Source organism: Strongyloides ratti (assembly GCF_001040885.1).
Source record: "Strongyloides ratti genome assembly S_ratti_ED321, chromosome : X".
Classification (NCBI taxonomy): Eukaryota; Metazoa; Nematoda; class Chromadorea; order Rhabditida; family Strongyloididae; genus Strongyloides; species Strongyloides ratti.
Genome location: NC_037309.1, coordinates 3,068,666 through 3,092,812, shown reverse-complemented (window position 1 = coordinate 3,092,812; position 24,147 = coordinate 3,068,666). Strand labels below are relative to the sequence as shown.

At 18.1% G+C, this 24,147-nt stretch overlaps 4 protein-coding genes across 4 annotated transcripts; all 4 read right to left on the bottom strand.

Moving 5' to 3' along the window:
* Positions 1-2,163: 2,163 nt before the first annotated feature.
* Positions 2,164-2,989, bottom strand: SRAE_X000063800 (Hypothetical protein; the record flags this gene model as incomplete). The annotated part of the gene is made up of 2 exons (XM_024645005.1): positions 2,164-2,495; positions 2,548-2,989. 2 exons carry the CDS (start codon positions 2,987-2,989, stop codon positions 2,164-2,166), a joined length of 774 nt encoding a protein of 257 aa, XP_024510507.1.
* Positions 2,990-9,400: 6,411 nt separating this feature from the next.
* Positions 9,401-10,759, bottom strand: SRAE_X000063700 (Clc protein-like family-containing protein; the record flags this gene model as incomplete). The annotated part of the gene is made up of 5 exons (XM_024645004.1): positions 9,401-9,772; positions 9,858-9,949; positions 10,006-10,137; positions 10,365-10,489; positions 10,551-10,759. 5 exons carry the CDS (start codon positions 10,757-10,759, stop codon positions 9,401-9,403), a joined length of 930 nt encoding a protein of 309 aa, XP_024510506.1.
* A 5,119-nt stretch (positions 10,760-15,878) lies between these two features.
* Positions 15,879-16,211, bottom strand: SRAE_X000063600 (Hypothetical protein; the record flags this gene model as incomplete). The annotated part of the gene is made up of 2 exons (XM_024645003.1): positions 15,879-16,088; positions 16,137-16,211. 2 exons carry the CDS (start codon positions 16,209-16,211, stop codon positions 15,879-15,881), a joined length of 285 nt encoding a protein of 94 aa, XP_024510505.1.
* A 3,875-nt stretch (positions 16,212-20,086) lies between these two features.
* On the bottom strand, positions 20,087-22,556 carry SRAE_X000063500 (Fibroblast growth factor receptor-like 1; the record flags this gene model as incomplete). Its single annotated transcript, XM_024645002.1, has 3 exons — positions 20,087-21,372; positions 21,421-21,711; positions 22,490-22,556. The coding sequence occupies 3 exons, from the start codon at positions 22,554-22,556 to the stop codon at positions 20,087-20,089; spliced, it is 1,644 nt and encodes a 547-aa protein (XP_024510504.1).
* Positions 22,557-24,147: the final 1,591 nt, after the last annotated feature.

The following is a 24,147-nucleotide window of genomic DNA, read 5'->3' as shown; positions in this document are numbered from 1 at the left end:
TTAAACTTTTTGATAAATGTGATAGGATTAGATTTTAAAAAGCTATCCATAATAAATAAAGAATATATAAGAGTTCTTTTCCAAAAAGTAAAGATATATTTTAGAATAGTAATAATGGTAAACAGATGTCAATGAGAAAATTGTGAAAAGTGATATAATAATTTAATAGTATAAGTGCGAAAATATAATAGTTTAATAGTAATATATTAATATATTATAATTTATATTTAATTAAAAGTATATTTACAATAGATAAAATAATAATTAAAAACATTTGCTTAATAAATTACAATACAACTTGTCTAATATTTTATCTATATATTTTTTTATTTTATTATATATATAGTGATAGGAAAATGGGATGTTAAAGACAAATATTTAGACTAAAAAATGTACATGTGTTTGTATTGAGATCGATCTTGAAAAATTATATATCATTTTAACTTATAAAATATATGTTCATTCTGATATAAAATTTTATGTTATTATAACATTATTTTATAGAGTATGTAATTATATATAAATTTATTATCTACTGAAATATAAATTAAAAAAAGACATTTTTTTTAAAAGATTTTATAAAAAATTTTTGATACATCCGAAAAAGATATATTTGATAATAGTTGGTACACATATATAGTGACCACGTAAACATTATATATATATATATATATTGAGAAGATAGAACAAACTATTATTACTAATGTTGTTAGGTAGATGACAATGAAATATGTTGATTGTAGGTATATATATATATATAACTGATAGTTGAAGATTGATAGTAATAATGATATTTTATGATACAAGAACAAGAATAGCATTTCACTTTATGTGGAATTGTTTTAATATTATATATAAATGTCAAAAGAATGCTATTATAAGTTTTATATTGAAGAAGAAAATTTGAGCATTTCATATATAGTTTTATGTACATAAATCATATAGTAGATTCTATATGTTTAAGTGATTGAAACTTTTAAGATTGTATAAATGTAATAAGAAGGTTAAATATAGTTGGGGTAAAGTAAAAGTAAAATTAATAATCTGCAAAATAGAATATTGTAAATGTAATATATACCTAATATTAAAAAATAATTTTTAAATAAATAAATATTTTTAAAAATATGATATATTATTAAAGAAATAATTCTATTAGTAGTAAATTAGTTATTTTAAAAATTAATAATTTATGTAGAAATAATATTTTTTAACACTTTATATAGATAGAAAACTTTCAACATACTCAATATATTATCTATGGTATTTTATTGATAATACATTAAACAATATGACTCATATCTATTCTTATTTTTTATTCTATTTATATACATATTTATGTCAAGGAATCACCTTGAATATATTTTATAATAAACCATATATAGTAAAATTTTGACTTTAAAGTATTAATAAATATATATAAAGAAAAAAAATTATTTATTAAAAAAAATAAAATAGAAGAAGAATAGCACATATCATCGACATTTAACGTATTAATTTTTTTAACAAAAAAAAAACTGGTGTTTGAATTTAAACTTCACATCATTTAAACTACTCAATATATTTATATATATATATATAAATGTATAATGTGAAGAAAACACTTAAATGTGGTTAAAATATTAGTTATTAGTAATGGAGAAATAATATTTTTAAAAGGATAGACTATTTGAAAGTTTATATTTAGAAAAAAAAAATAGAAATATTATATACAATTATAAATACAAATATTTCCTATTTAACAAACATAATACTTATGTACTTTTTTCTAAAAAGTACCTTCAACAACAGCTGTCATTTTTATTAAATGTAATAGAAAGAAATTATAAAAATGTTTTAATATTAGTCTTTAATAGTGTAAGAGTCTTAATATGGATAAAAAGGAAAGTAGATTTAAAGGATAATGGCATAATGTACTTAAATCAATGAAATTATTAAAGTATATTGTCCCAAATTTTTATATTTAATCTTTATATATCCAAATGTCAAATTATATATTATATTTATCTGAGAAGGTCAAATACAATAAAAGTGAAAGTTAAATGATTTATAAAGTTTATCAATCACATCATATTATATTATAATTCATTTAATAACATTGTTTATTTTTATTAATTGTTTATTAATAAAGTACAAATAAAAAAGTATTTAAAAGTTAATTGTTGATTAAAAGAAAAAAGAAAGAAAAACAAAAATTGTGACTATTATTAGTTGTTTCTTCATATAATATATTTCATTACTACCATTACAATAATCTTTATCAGAACAAAAACAAACTCCACGTTTTGCTGGAACACTTATAAATGATGATAAAGAATATGTTGTTGTATCATCATAACAAAAATTATTTGTAAAATATGGATTTATATTTGATGAACCTTTTACAACATAATAATTATCACTACCTACTTTCATATATCTTTTATAACAATATGTTTGAGAACCATCACTTCCTGAACGACAATTTTTTTCTTCATCATCACATTTATAACATGGAACTATAAAAAAAAAGTAATTAAAATAAAAATTAATAAATATATATAATCATACTATTTCGAGATGATTTTAATGCATTACAGGAATTCTTTAATTGTGATATTGGATATTTACTTGTTGGTGATAAATAATCATTACAATGTTGTTTATTATTAGGATCTTGAATATTAGATAAACACAATGAAGCTATATATTCTAAATTAATAGGATTTCCATTAACTTTGTAAGCAAGAAAACCACTATCATATTCACAATATTGGTTATTTTTGTCTAAATCATTATCACTAACATTTGGTTGTATATTTTGTGTTAAAGTATTTTGACATCCTCTAATGTATAAATATTTTTCAGTACATACTGTTGGATTTGGACATTCAATAGCAATACTTGTACAATATTTATCACAATTAACAACATAACTTGTATTTGGTAGATTAGTTGGATTATTACAACCATCAAATACTGGTAGATTAAGAATTTGATTTTTTGGTAACATAAATAAATCAGGATAACTTTCTACACCAGGTGATCGGCATATTATACATGGATACTCACCATAAACATTATAATTTTTAATATTTTTATTTAAACCATTTATAACTATTGTAAATGATAAAAAAATAAAAAATAGATTTATAATATATTTAAACATTATTTATAAAAAAAAATTTTTTTTTTAATATTTAAAATAATATATTAATTTAAAGTTTTGATCATCTTAAATAGTCATATCATAATATGAGGTGTAAATATTTATCAAAAAAGATAATTTATTATATTCATATTTATCTATTGAATCATTTTAAAGATCCATAATAACATTTCAAAATAGTTAAATCAAATTTTTTATTATAAATATAAATTTTGATACCTAATAATGTGAGAATATATTTAAGCTTTATTATGAGTAATAAATATACTTATGACTATTTACCATTAATAAGTTAAGGATTAGATAATATCATATCCATGGTTCTTGTCACAAAAAGGTACAATAAAAGTGATAATTTTATTTTAAAGGTTAAAAAAACCTATTAAAATAATGTATAATAATAAAAAAAAAATTTTTTTTTCATAATCTTCTTATATTAAATTTATCAAAAGTAAATTTATTTTAATAAGATATAAATATATTAAAATTATATTTTAATAAATTTAACGAAATAATATACCTATCCTCTTTAATTTGTTTTTAACAATTTTTTTTTCACCTTCAATGGAATTAAAATAAGAAGCTTTTGTATTAGAAATTAATCAATTATTTTAAAACAATGTTTAATTTCATTATTAATTTTTTTTATCATATCAATAATTCTTGTCAAAACAAAATATATGTAAACCAAAAAAAGTTGTTTGTTTAAAAAAGATATATTATTTTTGTTCATTATTTATATCTTTCTATGATAGATGTTCTTAAAAATATTCTAAATAATATTTTTATATAAAAATTCTAGTGTATTTGTAAAGCTTCAATAATTTTAGATGTGATATACATTTTAATTTAAATAACACAAATTGATAAAAGGTTAGTTTTTTGTTTAAAATTTTGATGTTTTGTTAACATTTTTAATATCAAGTGGCATCAATTGGTTTTTCAATAAAATAAAATATTATATATCTGTGTAGAAATTTAATAGTATAACAAAAAAAAACAGTTTTAGAAAGGGATACTTTTCAAAGATGATCAATTTTTTTATTTCAACATCTAACAATTTATGTTTTTCTAATCTTGAAAATTCTTTATCTATAGTTTAATATTTTTATTCTTCAAATACTTTAAATTTAAAATCAAACAAATAAAATTTAGATTAACATTTATTTCTTAAATTATAATAAAAATAAATTGCATTAATAATAAAAGTAAAAAAGTATTTTTAATATTTTAAATGGTAAATTTTCTTTAAAAGTAATTAAAATAAAATATAATTTTATTAAAAATAAATTATACAATCATTTTGTTTAATTTTTATAAATAAATTATTGTAAAATAATATATTTTGAATAAATGAAAATGTTAGATTTCTTTTATTGAAATATATATTTATTAAAATTAAATAAAAACCTACTAATGTTTAAAAATTAATTTTCATTTGAAAACAATTTTAATTATTTATAAAAAGGTTTTAAACATTAATTACATATTTTTAACATTAAAAGTACAATCTTTAAAGTATTTACATTATTTTTGTTTTTAATTTAATTAAAAATTAACAGTAATTTTGAATATACTAAAAAATTATTGTTTATTGTGTAGTAAACATAATGAATACTATAATCTTAGTCTATTTATATTTATTTTATAACAAGTAGTTTTTAAACCAAGTATAGAATATGAATTTTTTCTTATTTAAACATTAATTATAAAAAAAAAGATATGACAAAATTAATAATATCAATTTAATTGAATAGTTCCTAATAAAGCAATTAAAATTATTTTAAAAGACATTATTAAATTTAAATTTTAGTATTATATTTTATATGATATAATTTAGAAATATCCTAAATATATATAGACGAGAATTGAGTAGGAAAAATTTTTTTAGAATTTTAAATATTTTTTAATTTTTCCTAGAGTAAAAAAATGCGCTGAACACGAAAAGTTCAATAATTTTTTGAAAAAATTGCGTCTTCATATAGATATTGCAGCAAGGTGCATTAAAGTGCAGCAAAAACAGCTCATGTTTCATTTGCTGTAACATTACAATTTCAATAGTTTCTTTAGCAAAATTTGACCCTAAGGTAAAAAAAGGTCGGAGAAAACGTTTCCGGCCTTATTTTTTCAAAAAGATGAAGTTTTAAGTGAGATATGATAATCTAAAGTTAGGTATAAAATTTAAAAATTTTAAATCTTTATAACTTTTGAAAAAAATAATATTTTTGAGAAATAAAAAAAAAGGTACCCTAGAGAATTTTTTTCTTTACATTTTGACTAATATGCCATATCTTTATCATTTTCCGTTCTCGAGATATTCTTGAAAAAGTGTAAAATTTTAAATTAATTTTCTTTTTTATCAGTCATAACTTTTTAAAAAATTAATTTTACGAAAAAGTGATGCAAATAAAAATTATTTATTTTTTTATGCTCTATAAAATGATATAAGTATCATCTTAATTGAATTATTTGTTCTTGAGATATAAGCAAAAAACTAATTTTACTTTTTTTATTAATATTTTTTTTTTAATTTTTTAAAATTTTTAAAGCTCTATAACTTTTGAAAAAAAAGATTTTTTAAAAAAATAAAAAAAACGTCCCCACAGAATTTTGTTCTCTACATTTTGACTAATATACCATATCTTTATCATTTTGCGTTCTCGAGATATTCTTGAAATAGTTTTTGCATATTTTTTAAGTCTTTAAATTTTGAACTTTTTTTTAACTTTTATCAGTCATAACTTTTTAAAAACTTATTTTTATAATATAATGACGGAGATAGAAATTGTACATTTTTTTGTGCTCTATAAAATAGTATAAGTATCATCTTAATTGAATTATTTGTTCTTGAGATATATGCAAAAACACATTGTCAATTAAAAAAAATTTTTAAATTTTTAAAATTTTTAAAGCTCTATAACTTTTGAAAAAAAAGATTTTTATGAAAAATAAAAAAAAGGTACCCTAGAGAATTTTTTTCTCTACATTTTGACTAATATACCATATCTTTATCATTTCGCGTTCTCGAGATATTCTTGAAAAAGTGTAAAATTTAAATGTTATTTTTTTATTTTTTTTTTTTTATCAGTCATAACTTTTTAAAAAATTAATTTTACGAAAAAGTGATGCAAATAAAAATTATTTATTTTTTTATGCTCTATAAAATGATATAAGTATCATCTTAATTGAATTATTTGTTCTTGAGATATAAGCAAAAAACTAATTTTACTTTTTTTATTAATATTTTTTTTTTAATTTTTTAAAATTTTTAAAGCTTTATAACTTTTGAAAAAAAAGATTTTTTAAAAAAATAAAAAAAACGTCCCCACAGAATTTTGTTCTCTACATTTTGACTAATATACCATATCTTTATCATTTCGCGTTCTCGAGATATTCTTGAAATAGTTTTTGCATATTTTTTAAGTCTTTAAATTTTGAACTTTTTTTTAACTTTTATCAGTCATAACTTTTTAAAAACTTATTTTTATAATATAATGACGGAGATAGAAATTGTACATTTTTTTGTGCTCTATAAAATGGTATAAGTATCATCTTAATTGAATTATTTGTTCTTGAGATATAAGCAAAAACACATTGTCAATTTAAAAAAATTTTTAAATTTTTAAAATTTTTAAAGCTCTATAACTTTTGAAAAAAAAGATTTTTATGAAAAATAAAAAAAAAGGTACCCTAGAGTTTTTTTTTCTCTACATTTTGACTAATATACCATATCTTTATCATTTCGCGTTCTCGAGATATTCTTGAAAAAGTGTAAAATTTAAAATTTATTTAACAATTTTAACAATTTTTGTCCTTTTTCTATTACTTGCTCATAACTTTTTAATATGCAATTTTTTAACATAACAATAAAAATACGATTGATAGATTATTTGATGCTCTTTCGAATGAGATTACGTTTACTAAAAACGGACGTTCCATTCTTGAGATTAAACAATCCTAACCCTAAATATATATAGGCGAGAATTAAGTAGGAAAATTTTTTTAGAATTTTTAATATTTTTTAATTTATCCTAGGGTAAAAAAATGCGCTGATCACAAAAAGTTCAATAATTTTTAAAAAAAATTGCGTCTTCATATAGATATTGCAGCAAAAGCTGCAAATGTTTCATTTGCTGCAACGTTTAAGTTTCAAGAGTTATTTTAGCAAAATTTGACATAAAGGTAAAAAAAGGTCGTAGAAAACGTTTCCGACCTTATTTTTTCGAAAAGATGAATTTTTAAGTAAGATATGATGGTTTAAAGTTAGGTAAAAAATTCAAAAATTTTCAAAACGCTATAATTCTTGAAAAAATGAATTTTTTAAAAAAATGAAAAAAACACCTCGGGGGATTTTTATTCTCTACATTTTGACTACTAGATCATATTTTTATCATTTTTCGTTCTTGAGTTATGCGCGAAAACGTGTAAAAAATTTCTAACAATTTTTTCCTCTTAGGATAATCAAAGTTTTAAAAAGTGTTATTCAACACAAATATCAGCATAAAAAAAAGATATATACCAATTTATAATGATAATGTAACAATTTAGGTTAATTTTTTTTAACTTTTATATATTTTATAATTTTATATTTATAATAATAATAAATTTAAAAAATAAATGATTTTTTACACTAATTGTTTTTTATAGCTATAGCTGTAAAAGAAAAATGTCAATGTATAAATTTAAAGATTTAATTATTTATTCTTATAACTATTTTATCAATTTGCATATAGAAAAATTTTAAAAAAATAAAAAAATGTTGAAAAATAAGAAAATAATCAAAAAATATTTTTTTATGATACAATAGATCACATTATTTAAAAAATTTTTAAAATTTGAGCGTCTGAAATACATGCTTTAAATCACCGATAAAATGAAAAAATCTATAGCTTACACAAAAGGACATGCATGCAAGCAAGCGTGCGCGAAGCGCGCGCTTGTAAATATTTTAATAGTAATTAAAGATTAACTAAATAATTAATAATATAATTACTAAGATTTGTTTAAATTATGTTAAAAATAAGTATTCTATCTTAAATAAATAAACGAAGACATTCATTGGCATTACCATTTAGTTATTTGTAATGTAGGCGTTATGAAAAATAAAATTGTTTGCTTCTCTAATAACGATACTAATATCTCCATAATATAAAACAAAAAAATTTAAGATATTTTATTGTTTGATATTTTAAGTTATATAATAAATGTAAGATACTCATAAAAAATAAAATTTTATAATTTTATTAATCAATTTAACATTATTTCATAAATTAACCACCAAATAATGTAATAAAGTATTTATAATTTTGTTAAAATTTAAAAAGATTTATAAATAAACTAAATTTGTATAATCAAATCAAATTTCATATACTTGAAAAATAATATCATTGTAATTAATGTTTTTTATACTATAATTTTATACAAAATGTCTTTTTAAACAATTTTATAGTATTGTTTAATCACAAGCTTTATTTTCACTTTTATTAATTTGTTAAATTATTTCTACTTTTATAATGAAAAACAAAAATTTTATATTTATGTAATGAGTAATTTCAAAAAGATTATACTATATAAATTACTCAATATAATCAAAATATTTTTTTTCATCTTAAAAAATAAAAAATTTTCTTAATTTAAAAAATATTTTTTTTATAACATATTTATAAAATAAAATAAAATCCATTACATTATTTTAACAACAAATATAATACTATGATACATTTAAAATTGATAAAAATTGTGTAAGCAAATTATTTTTATGATTCATTTATAAATTATATTTTACGTGACTAAACATTTTAAATTTATCCATATTTATTTTTAAAATTACTGATTATAAATATATAAAAATAAATAATGTTAAAAGATATTTATTGACATAAAAATTTTTAAAACAAATTTGTAAAGGTTATTATTGGTGCATATTTTTAATTTAATTTATTATGTATAATATAAAAATGAACAATGTCATATATATATATATTGATAGTTAATGTAGCAAAAAAAAAAAGAAAGAAAAATTTTACTTTCATTAGAAGGCATTACTAAACAATTTCTTTTGTCCATTTTGCGCATTTTTACAATATTAAATATTAAAAAAAAATTTTTTTTCTTCTTTTTTTTGGCAAATTTAATAATTAATATCATTTTCAATGCTACAATTCTTTTTTCTTTTGATAATGATGAGATGTATATAAGTAAAATTGTAAATATTTTTTTTACGATAAAAAAATAATATAAAAAAAAGATTGTTATTTATACACATGTCTCAGATTTTCTTCTAATTCTTGAGTGTAAAAGTTCTCCTGTAAATTGTCGAGATCCAGCCAATTCTGGCATACTATCAGCTACAGTTCTATCAAATTCATCATTCTTTGTTTGATACATAACTGGACGAAGAGGTGTACTTTGATTTTGTTGATAATTATACATTAATTGCGGTTCAAATTCCATTGATCTACCAATATTTGTTACATTAGTACGGGAACTTCTATTGACAGAAAAGACATCAGATCCTGTTGATTTTCCTGATAATGAAAAGTATGAAAATACCATAGCTGCTATTAAAGCAAAGAAATGACAGAAACATGCTGCTAATTCTAAGAAGAAAGCTAAACCAACACGTTGCTAAAAAAATAATTATTTAATTTATATAATTTTTATATATAATAAAAAAAATTTTTCTTTTTTTTTATTATTATTAATAACTTACTTCATATGTTCCAACAATACCCTTAATAAAACGATTATCTGCTCTATGTGAATAGAAGAAGAATAATGCTTCAGCAATAAATGATGTAAGAACTAAAATAATAAATTAATTATTATAAAAAAAAAAATTAATGAGTTGTGAAACTTACGAGTTAAAATTGTAATTATTGTAAAAATTAAGGCTAAACTTTTATAACAACATGAACAAAATCCAATACATATAGATAGGAAAGAGGTTAACAATGCCAATCCCAACAGAATCAAGGTCGCTGTATGCCAACCTGTAATAAAATATTAAAAATACAATGATTTATCATTAAAATATAATTATATATTATATTTTATTAATATAAATATTTTTTTTTGATCATAAATTATCTTCAAAGATATGTATATCTATCTATTTATCTTTTAATATTATAATAAATAGGTGAAAAAAAAAACTATTTTTTTTTCTATACCTATTGTTATAAAGAAACAATAAAAAAATGATATTAATTTAACTGACCGTAAAATTTGTGACGATTTACTTCTCCTACAGGACTGTTATCATCTTCTAAGTCAAATGTTCCAGAATACTTGTCATAGTCAAACTTATAAACACAATGTAATGGTTCGGTAACAGTGGCATATCTTAAAATAAAATTTATTACATAATATTTATATATATAAAAACTAGATATATAATAATTACCTTCTTAAAATTGGACTTCCATCTCTGGAATGTCTGGTACAATCTAACCAAAGACCATGTTCATGAATACTATTATATTCTCTTAAATTAACAACCTGCCAAGATGGAGTCATTATAGCTCCAATTGAAAGACCCATTCCAATAATTGTTAGGGATATTGAAACAAATATGGAAATTTTACGACCAAAATCTCCTGATGTAGATGACATCTTTGTATCTTTTTCTAATATCAAAAAGATTGTATAAATTTAATATTAATAGTTTAAAATTTTAGAAAAAAAAAATTGATTTTTATTTTTTTTTGTTAATATCTATAAAAATAAAATATCTATAAAGTTTTTAAAATAAAAGCAATAACGATGATCCTTCTTCTTTTTTTATTATTTCCTTAAATGTCTTTAAATAATATATATAATAAATTTATTATAACAAAAGACATTATTTATTTTACATTAGATCAAAGAGAAACATTAAGAAAAAAAAATTAATGTAATGAAGCAATAATATTTAATTCATTCGTAATAACATAACTTTTTTTAGTTAACATACAAATATATACTAATATTTAAAATAAAAAAAAAATGTATTTGTATTATTGTATATAAAATAAAAATTAAATGTATGATAATATAAAATATTATAAAAATTATATATGGTTGGAAAATTTTTAGAAATATTTGTTGTAGATGGTGGCATTAATTGCCAATGTGGGTAGGTATAAAAAAATATATGGAAAAAAAAAGAAGAAGAATTTATATATATTATATAAGAAATAACTGTGTGGCGCCAATTTATTTTTGAAATTAAAGGTAAATGAAGGTATTATTAATGGTTCACTATATATTATTTTTAGGGTTACCTTTATAATTTTAAAATATAAAATATTGGTAAAGGAAAATGACAGTAGTACGAGATGATAGAAATATAATTGACATCAAATATTATTGGATGACTCATCATCATATCAAAAAAAAAAATTGTTTTAGAAAATTTTTTAATCGCAAAAGAAAAGTAAAATAAATATGTTACTATTTGTATTGTATATTTGATAAAAATTTGAACAATTATACTAAATATAATAATACTTGTGATTATTGTTTAAAAAAAAATATTATTAATCATCAACAAAATAATCATACAAAAAAAAGATTGATATGTAATTTTTGGCAGAAATTTGAAGGCTAATTATTATAATTATAAATTTTAGATGAAATAAATATAATTATACAAATTTAAAATATAATCTAATATACTTTTTAAAGAATGATTAATTATTATTATATAATAAATTTTATTATCTTAATACTTGAAAACATTAATAATATCAAGTTTTGTAATGAAATAATCTATAAAATTAACAAAATTTCTGGTACACAAGTAAAATTATAATCAAGTGATAATCAACATATGTTATAAGATTACCTATTTTTGAAATATAATAATTAATATCTTTCAACTATAGATAATATAAATTAATAAATTATAAATATGAATATTATAAATAAATTTAAGTAATGATGGTATATATTGATATTTAAAGTTATTATAAAAATAAGATATTTATCATATATCCTTAATATATAAAATAATTTTAATGACATAGGGAAAGACTTCTTTTCAGGTTCTTAAAAATTGTTTAAATAAGAATAATGATTGTGGTTATATAATAGTTTTAATGTTAATGTCTTTTTAAAGGTAACTATTTATTAAAATAGTATAATATTTAAAGCATGATAAAATAAGATTAACAAAAATAATAATTAAATTTTAAAAATATTATAAAATTTTTTAATCTATAATATGTTAACCTAAAAAGTAAAGGTATTATTATTTTGTTTTTTCTTTTTAGTAATTGAATATTTGATTGAAAAATTGATTGTTATGTATATTTATATATAATATATACATATATAACAATAAAATATTATGTTTTATCGGAAAAAAGAAAAACATGGGTTTGATTGATGAGTGAATATTTCAATATATTTATTATGAAAAGATAAAATATAATGATAATGAAAAGATTTAGAGGATATCTTCTTATTTTTGAAGTGATTAACTTTTAAGGAACTTAAACAATTGATGAAAGAATTGTTTATAATATATTATAAAAGAAATTTAATGTATAGTTCTTTACAATTGTTCCAAAAAAGAAGGACATATACTATATATATATATATTATATATGTATATAATATATCTTTTAAGGTAAAAATATATAGTAATATAAAAATAGTTTTATGGATAGTGATGTTGTAGATTAGAGGTAAAACGAGTCTCTAGTAAAAAGATGAATGAGGATAAATGTTTGTTATTTTAAAATTCAATGATCTATACAAAAAGTTTCATTTATTATTCAAAACATCTATTTGTCTTTTATATAAATATAAATAAAGATAAATCTGAAGATGACATTAGGTAACAAAAAAAAAAATTTAATAAAAAGATAAAATAACCATTTTAAAATAAATTAAATACATTAATCTATAAAAATATACCAAAGTCTCAAGGTTTTTTGTAAATATAAAAAGAATCATTTCATTTTATATATATTTAATTATATATTGTAAATATAACGTTAAAAACTGATACCTATAAGTAAAAATTAATGTTATTTAAATAATCATCAGAAAATTATATATAAAATTTTGTCTTATAGTTAAAACTCAGTAATGACATTCAGATTATTATCAAAAATATATCATATGGTCAAAAGAAAAGGCAAAATATAAACAGGTTATTTTTATATTATATTATTTTACTATAACCATAAATTATATATAAAAATACAAAATTTAAAAATGTTTCAAGATACATAAATACTACCTTTAACAAATAGTAAATAAGTGTAAAAATTTTATATGATAAAAAAAAAATAATACATAAAAATAGTTTGTATAATAGAAAAAAGAATTTGAATATACATGTATTATGAAAAAAAAAAAAAATAAAAAAATGATAAATAATGTTAAAATTTTCTATCATAATAATAAAAAAAAATGATTGTGAGGAAATATAAAAAAAGAGTCATATTAGATTGTAAAACAGGATTATTTGTAGTATGAATGTATTAATAATAAAATTATTTAAAACTATTCAATAAAAGTTTGAAAAATTATAATCTAGATTTCATTAAATAATTAGCTCATTTTGAAGAGAAATATATTAATGAAGAATCTAGTAAAGTATATAATTTCTTTTATTTTATAAAAAAAATTTTTTTTGTTAACTCTTAGACATTTTAAGTAGATATTATCAAGGTAAATAGTTTACCTATACAGTTAAGGTAATTAATATTAAATGTTAAAATTATATAATTATAAGGAAAATTATTTAATATTTTTATAATTATTCTCCAATTGAGACATATATATATTATTCTTGAAGTGGTTATAATTTAAATAGTTCCAAATTAATTCTAAAACGTTTAAATATAATAATTTTTTTTTTGTTAACTATATATAGTATTGTTAAAAATAAAGAAAATATTATTTATTGATAATTATTACTAATTTTAATAATAAAGTAAAAATTTATAAGAAATGAATAAATTGATATATAATAAAAGAATTATTTAAAACTTTTATCAATGGTAATTTAATAATATAATATTTTCTTTATATAAAATATTTCTTAACCACATGAAATGTAATAAATTCCTAATTAACATTTTGATTTATATAGTCTTTTATTTGTATTAAAAGATTATTTTTATAAATATAAAATAAATTTATTATAATTTTTATACAATATTAACATTTAAGAAAACTAAATAATTAAAAAGGTCAAAATATCATGGGAAAAAGTTTTAAAAAAAAAAAGTTTGGTAATAAAATAAAATAATATATATAAAAACTGGAAATTATTAATATTGTTAAAATAAATTTAAATGAATTACATAAAAAAAAAGTGTCAAGCTAAGAATATAATAAAAAAAAAAGTCAACTTAATAGAATATAATCTTTTGATCATTTCACACGATAAAACTTTTCTTGTCAAGGAAATCAAAACTATTTGATGTTATATTGAAATGGACTAGACAAGGTATATATTATTAATGATCTTTTTACATTATAAATATATAGAATCATCTTTATCTATTTAACGGAAAAGTTTTTCCCCTCTCAATGAAATAAACTATTTAATACCTGCCGATTTTACAGGGACGATTGTTATCTATTTAAACTGGCACTTATAAAGAATGAAAATTATATTCTATTTAGTTGATTTAAATGATCTTTATGATATTATTACGTAATTAAATATATCTTTAAATTATGTTTTATAAAATTATTTTTATAAAATAAAAACTAATATTTATAATTGTAAAAAAATAATATATATTAAAGTAAATATTTTTTTAATGTATTATTGATATTTAAAAAAAAATGAAAAAAAAAAGTTTTAACAAGGTTATAAACATTTAAAGAAATTTATATTTAAATGAAGATTGAATTTATATTACTATTAAAGTAGTAATAATAATTTTTATAATAAAAAGTTCATATTATGGATGGTACTTACAATTTATCGTATGTTATTATCATATTCAATGTCATAATTTGATGAATAAAATTCTTTCATTTATTAATTCAAACAATAGTTTTATTAAGTAAATATATAATGCCAATAAATTATTATATTTGGTGTTTTATCATGTATAAAAGAGTTATTAAAAAGAGGAGATGTCATAAATTCATTTGATACTTTTCTTTTTATAAGGTAAAGGCTAAATAGTAAATAATTTTATAATTAATTAATTAATATGTTAAGTAGATATATTATTTATTATATTAAGTTTACTTAAAATCATTTCTTTTGATCTTCCATTTTTAAGTGTTAATATGATTATTTTTGAAGTTTATCATTAACAATAGTAATAAAAAAAAAGTTAATTAAACTATTCTTTTAATAAGTAAGTATCTCATTTTTAAAACATTTAAAAGAGAGAGAGAGAGAGTAAAAGTGAAAAATAGTTAAATTAAATTTAAAAAAATTTCTTTTGTTCTTTTTTAAAGTAATAAGTAAAATTTTTAATTTGCAAAATTAAAATTTATCTAAACGTATAATTAAATTAATGTATAATACTTTTAAAGTTAAAAAAAGTTTCTTTCTTGGTTGGTTATAAATTATATAATATTAAGCAATTTTGAACGATTAAATATAACATTGTTAGTAAGAAGTCGCCATCATTTAGTTGTTTTTTTTTTCTCCTTCAATCCAGATATTTTTTTAATTTTTACATTAATTTTTTTTATATTTCGAGATCAGTTACGATACCATTAATGATTGTTTTTTATAATAATAATAGTTGTATATAAAGAATTGTTAAAATTCATCACAAGAATAAAAATTAGATTCTATTAATGAGTAATATTGGCACATCCCTAGACGGCATCGACATTTAACTCCTTTACTATTAGTACCAATAATTAAACGTTTAGATATTCTTGAGGTCATACTTAAAGGTAATCCATCTGAATCCATTGGTTCAGTACCCCAACATTCATGAGCCTTAAAACATTGTTTTCCAGGAACCTTAATTAAATGATTAACAAAAAAAAAAAGAAGTAAAAAAAAACATACTGTTGATGAAGTTGTTTTAATTTGCAATATTAAAACAATTAAGCAAAAAAATAATAAGAAATTTTGTATATACATCTTAAAAATTGGTACCGAAATAAAATGCATATCCTAAAAATAAAGTATATAAAATTTTATTCTTTTTTTTTATCAACAATAAAAAATATTTTATTGTTATTAATAATCAAAATCAATGTTACATAGAAATATATAATTAAATAAAGTAAAAAATATTATTTTATGTAGATATAATGTAACATTTAAATAAAACAAAAAATTTTTGTTAAATAAAATAAAAAGTAAAAATAACTTTGATTAACTGTAGAAAAAAAAATTTTCTGTTTAGTACAGAATTACTTATCACTAAGTTACATATAAAACATATATAATTAAGACATAAAATTTTTAAAATAGGCTAGAAAATAATAAAGTATATAAAATTTTTTCTTTTAAAAACAAAAGTATAATGTTATAAACATTCTAATTAAATATTTTATAATATTAGTTTAGGAAAAAATTTTATTTTTTTTTTTTTAAATTAAAACTTAAATATAATGTAATATAGAAAGTTTCATTAAAGTGATTTTGAATAACAAAGTTTATAAATATATTTTTAAAAATAATAGTTGACAAAAAATAAATTTTTAAATAAATTGAATAGATATTTTATGTTTAAAGTAAAATTGTTTTAAAATTACTACTGTGAATTGTATAAAAGTGATATGGGAATTACCTTAACAAAACGATAAATTTTTTACTACTATTTTTAGCGATAAAAACAAAAATCCTCCAAGATTATTAAGAAAAGATTTTTATACTTAGCTATCAAAATTAATAGATTAAATAAGAGATTAATTTTTAAAGATAGAAAAGTCTTTATTATTATATGGTGGTTTGAAAAAACAAATTTCACTCTTTATAATTAATAATTACAATTTAATAGAAGGAAGAAAAAAAAAAGTTATCAAATGAGAAAATCTTATGATGTCATAAATTTTTAATATTTAGAAATATGTTATCTTTTCTGTTTCATAATTTCTTATAATGACAAATAATAAGTCTTTTTTCTTTTCAAGTAAACGTAATGACTCTTAATATCCCAATAAATAACAATTTAAAATCATTTTACTTATAGAGAAAATTTCTATAAAAAGTTTTTTTTATTACTTAAAAAAAAATAATTTTTTTTTTCTAATAACAAATACATTATTACCTATAACATTATTTTTACCATCATTAACCATTTTTACTGTTAGTGAATAATAATAATTATAAATAAAATAAAAATCATTATTTTTTTTTTATTTAATGAACAATAAAGAAATAACTTTTGATGTGGTTTTAAAATTATTTAATGTAATGACACTACTTAATGTATATTATCTATTAAAAAATAAAAGTAGCAATTAATTTATTCATTTTTTTTTAAATTGTACTGTAATTTAATAAAATTTATATAATAAAAAATTAACTTAAAATGTGTGGTCTTATCAAAATTACTTTTTACATCCATCTTAGTTTAAAAATAATTTTAGACTATTAAATAGAGATAATCACAAAATTTGAATAATTTGAATAAATAGATATTAAAGTTTGATAAAAAAAAATTCTATTTTTAAATAAATAATATAAGTGAAAATATACATAAGTATAACAATTTTCTTATTTTTAAAAATAGGATGATAGATATTTGAAAGATAATAGCTATCCAATTATTAAGGAAAACCATAAATTATTAATTTTTAAATGTTCTTATTTTTAATGTACAAAAATTATTTGTAAATTCAAAGTTTATAAATATTAATTATTTATTATATTTATTAACTTGATAGATATTAAATTATAGATAATTAGTTAATTGCTAATTACTATACCTAATTTTATCATAAAAATATAACATTTAAAAATATTTTGTACTTTTATATTAACATTTAATTTAAATTAGAAGATTTAAAAATAAAGTTTAAAAAATAATAATAAAGTATGTACATATATATATATGTTAAACATTACCAAAAATCATTTTTTATTTATTTTCTATTTTTTTACTATTCACTTACATTACTGTACTTTTTATAGTAAATGATGTTATATTATTTATATATAGAAAAATAATATATTATTTTAAAATGAAATAAAGAAATATTTTGACATATAATAATATATATATATATATCCTAAATTATTCATTATATAATATATAAATATATTTTCTTTCTTTACCAAAAATAGTTTTGAACCATATGTGGTAAGCTTGTGTGTGGGGTTGGTAAAAAAAAAAATTTAAATATATATATATATACTATATAATTAACTCATAAATTACATCATTTTCCTTTCTTCATCAGATTGTTCCCACTTAAAATATTTTTACTATATTTTATTTTTACTACATAAAATAATGATAATAACCATCAAAATTTGAATTGAAAATAAGAATGACAAAATAAAATTAGGGGCACAAAAATATTTAAATAATGATAAAGATATATACAACAAAAAAAAATTACACCATATTTGGTATTATTTTAATACTCTTTTTAATTATTTATTTTAAACAAATTTTAAATAATTATTTGATTGAATAAATCTTTTTGATTTTTATTAAATAATATAAAAAAAAAGTATATTTAAGTAACAGTAATAAAATGAAAACACAAAATATTTTATTTTTCAAAGATTAAAAATCTATAAAATAACTTTGAACAATTTAACTAAAATTGTTAGCATATATGAGTAAATAAAAATTTATAAAAAGTAAAAAAAACAAAAATCAAACATTTTTTTTCAAATGTCAAATTTGACATTATGCCAAAAAAAATAAAATAATAATAAAAAGTCAAGTAAAAAAATTTATTTTTTATATAGAATGTTTTTATTAGTAAGACAATAAAATGTTTTAATTTTATAAATTTATTATAAATTATCATTAAATCAAAAATTAAATTTGATCAAAAAATATGTTTAAAAATTAAATTTTTTAATCATTCAAGATTAATGTTGATATTTATTGTAATAATGTTTAAAAAAATTTACTTTTCTTTTTATAAAAGAAAAATGTTTTAAACAATGAAAAAATAAAATATTTCGTCACATGTAAATGTAATATTTTTAATGTAAAAAAAAATAGATAAATAATATACAAACTTAAGAAAGAGGAACTATTTTTATTATTATTTTTTATTATATAAAATTATGTATAATATAAACAATATAAGCTCGATTATTGAAAAAAAAAAATGATGAATAAACATTAATTAAAGTTATTTTTATACATATAATATAATTTTTTGTTTCGTATTATTTGAATTTTACATATAATTTTTCTTCATTTTTTTTTTGATGTGGGACATTAGAAATCGGGATTTAAAAGAAGGTTGTAAGGAAATTTTAAGTTTATAGAAAATTTTTTTAGTCCAATATTTTTTATCCAAATTAATTAATATATTTTTTTTTCTTGTTACTATCATTCTTTTAATAGTTTTCTTTTGAAAATGAAAAAAAAAATAACATATTATAATAATTGTTTATGACACAAAATTTTATCTATTTAGTTAATTTGAATACTTGGTAGATTATTTCTTTATAAAGCATTTTTTTTATGATATATTGCAGTTAAAAAAATTAACACCCATTGCTTGTAAAAAAAAATTTTTACATGTGTTTTAGGAATCATATTAGTTTATCCTGTATTTTTTTCATGTAAAAAGATTCTATTATTAAGTTGTATTGCTTTTAAATCACCATACATATAAAGAAATACCCGATTATTTTTGTTTCTTTTTTTATTCTTCTTATCCTATCATAATTCTTGATTTCTTTCATTTTTTTTATTAATATTGATATTTGTTAATTGATTGAAAAAAAAAGACTTATTAAATAATATAATTTTGCCTTTTAATAATTTAGATGAATAAAAATACTTAAGAAACATTGATTATCATTTCTTTTGCCTAAACATGATTTTGCATAAAATTTTTATACTTATAAGGCAATGTTTTACTCCAATATCCTCCAGTATCCATTTGACTAGATGTTTCATCATATATATGACTTATCGTATCTTCTGCCGTCGTTCTATGAATAGGCATTGGAGCATTTCCTGGTGATAATTGTTTTAAAACAGCAGCATTAACAGAATTTTCCCATGGAATATCATAAACCATTGGTGAGTATGTATTTGTGGTACATGTATTTAATGTACCATTAAAAAATTTTCCATTATTATTATATATTGGTGTTTTAGGTGGTGGCATTTTTGGTGGTGGTGGTCTAATAACTGGTGCAATTAATAATGGTGATACTGTTAACCTTTCTTCATCTTTGTTATCTGTTGTATTTCTATATAAATATATAATAGCACCAATACATAATATAACAAAAAATAAAAATATAAAACAACCATATTTAAAATATGTCATTAAATTATCCTCAATCATTGATATTTTTTTTTCACCAAAAACATTTAATGTAACAGATCTTTCAACAATATCACCACCATTTGAAACAACACAAACATATGTTCCTTCATCTTCTAAACCAACATTTTTTATTGTTAATTTTTTAATAAACATTTTTTGACCATTTTGTGTATTAATATTTTCAGCACCAAAATTATCAACTAATATTAAATCCATATCATTAATATTTATTACTGAATCAATATCTTTTTCATTAACTTTATTTTTATCAACTTTTTTAAACCATCTAATTAATGGCATTGTTTCAGACCATTTAATTTTACATTCAAATTCTGCCATTGATCCAATATTAACAGATTTATTTGATGGTACTTCAATATGTGTACCAAAATTATTTTTTGATTCTAATACTATATTTTCATTATCAATTATATTAAATTCAATATTTCCTGAAAAATCATCATCATTTTTACCAATAACAACACGAAATGTTGCATTAATATGACCGTATTTATTAAATACTGTACAACTATATATGCCAGAATCTGATTTTTGAACATTATGAAGAACAAATTTTGCTGATAATATACTTTGATGTGCATGATCTAAATCAATTTTTTGTCCATTTTTGTACCAATTTATTTCTGGTAATGGATTACCTTTACTAGCACAATTTAATTGTAAATCACCATTAACTTTTGGTGTTATAAAATCTACTGTACTTGTTCTAATATAATTTGGATATGTCCATGATGGTTTTTGTTCATCAGTTGATAATATTAATGATTCATCTCTTGGTAAATATTCATCTTCATCATCTAAAATATATTAATTTTATTATTTTTTTAATATTATATAAAACATACCAAAAACTATTAATGTAAAATTATTTCTAGCATTACCAAAACCATTTATTGCAATACATTGATAATGTCCACTATCGGATGGTTCAATATCTTTAATTTTTAAATCTTTTCCATTTCTTGCTGTTTTAAATCTATGATTATAAGTTGGTTCAATTATCTCTTCATCCTTAATCCATTGGATAATAACAGAACGGTCATCATTATTTACTAATGGACAAGTAAATTTAAATGTTTTAAGAGACTGTGGAACTTTAAATACAGATTTAACATCCTTATATAGTTTTGGTGGAACTATAATAAAACAAAAATTAAATATATAAATAAACAAACATTTCCAGATACTTGACATATCTATAATCTTTTGTATGGATAAGATTTAAACTTTTTCTTTTTTTTTTATTTACTGATCTATTTATGTTACATCTTATATGCCTTATTTAAAATTATAAAAACTTGAAAATGTGTTTTAAAGAGGGCTAATTAATATAAAAACATGACCCTTATTAATGAATACTTCAAATTTATAAATAACTATAATGAAAAGCCACTTAATCCATAAGCTTATGGGAGTATTACAATTATCTTTTATATTAAAGATCCTAAATTGTTAATCAGCTGTTAGTCAGCTGTCAAAATTTTATATACATTGGATAAACTTATCAATCACCTTATTAAATGAAAACATCATCTGATTTTAAGTTTATTCAAGAAAAACTTTAATAATAAAATGTAAAGATATGTCAATCATTTCTATCTATTTATAATTTTTGTTATATACTTAATTATTAAAATATTTAATCTTCTCAATATTTAATATGAATTAACTTTTAAATATAAAGGTAAAAACTTTTTCTCATATTAATCTTTTTATGTAATCCTTCTCTTAAAATATAATTATATAACATAATGATAAATTATTTTTTATTATAATTTTATGTCATTTTTATATAATTTTTAAGAATTTATAAATATAATAATAATATTCTTTTAAAGTTTTTTTGTTAATAATTTTATATTTACATGATTTTTTATTTATATTAAATTTTATTGATAAAAAAAAATGACTTACCTCTTGTATCTAAAAGAACACCTTGTACTAATGGTAATATTGACAAAAAAGTATAAAACCAAATCATTATAATGTAGCATTCATTAAAATAATATACATACAAAATATATAGTGTAAATAATATTAATAATTATTATTCCATAAAAATATATATTTTTATATATATGAATATGTAATATAATTAATAAAATAAATTAACTTTCAATTTCTTATAATACTGTAAATAAGAATGTAAAATATTTATTAGAAAAAAGATAATTAAAAATTAAGATAACAAGAATATAAAAAGGAAAAAAAAAATTAAATTTGGTATATTTTTACAATGTGTTTTACAGATTAATTAATAAGACAATAAATTAAAAAATGATTAATTGTTTTATTAATATATATCTATCTATTGAGTTTTTATATATACATATATCTTACTACTATTACTACTAAAATAACTATTATTAAAATAAAATCCTTCTGTAAGAAACTCTTTTTATTATTAAAGGAGGAGACGAGATAGAAAATATTCTCTCTATATCTTTTTATAAGCTTGTAATTAGCATGAAAACAACCAATTAGCATATTAATATATAAAGGATACTTAAAAGGAAAAAAAAAACCTGGCGTTCATATGGTCCACTTTACATAAAAATATATAAAAGGTGTTTATTAATTATGGTATAATTAGATGTGACAAAATAAGTGAAAATTAATAACTATTTATCATGAATTATATTAATTATAAAAAAGAGAGAAAAATTTTTCTTTTATCTTATATATTTTTAATATATATAAAAATATTTAAAAGTTAGACAAAACATAAGTATATATTTATATTTTAAAGAAAATGTTAAAATAAAAAAATGAAATCAGTATAATATGATTGAATAAATATTTTTATAAATATAAATGTCAAAATTTTAGTTAATATACAGATTATATAGTGTAATTTTTTTAAAGGTAGATGTTGATGAATAAATTTTATGATAAATGATTGTAAAACAAAAAAAAAAAAGTCATTTAAGAAATAAAAAAAAAAAACATTATATATGTATATTTCATCATGAGGACATAACTAAAATGTATCTATTTTCATTAGAGAAAATTATTCATACCTTTATATATATGTTTTCTATAATGTATAATATATCTTAGGTTAAATTATTTGTAAATGTAGTATGATTAATAAAAATATTTAACATTTATTGATATAAGGTAAAAAAAGTACTATTTTTATCGTTGCATCATCATTAATAAATACTATAAAATAATTTAAAATGAGATAATAGAAATTGTTAAATTAAAACAATTTCAATAAATAAAGAAGTTAAAACAAATAAGGTAACTACTTCTGATATTATAAAGAGTATATCGGTTCCTCTTCTTTTTTTTTTTGAAGTTATTTTATTTACATATGTAAAGATATGATGCAATTTATTGTGAGTTGATCATTAAGGAAAAGAAAAAAAAAACCTATTGACCATTTTAAGAACAATCTACATTTATATAAATTGAATCTTTAGGAGGTTTATAAATAGAAGATAAAAAGAAATTAAATTTCGGTATTTTATTTGATCCTAACTTTTGACAATTGCACTCAATTAACCGCTTAGAAGTGGTATAATTGAGGATAGTAGCTTAAAAGGATACTTAAATGGTTGGATATT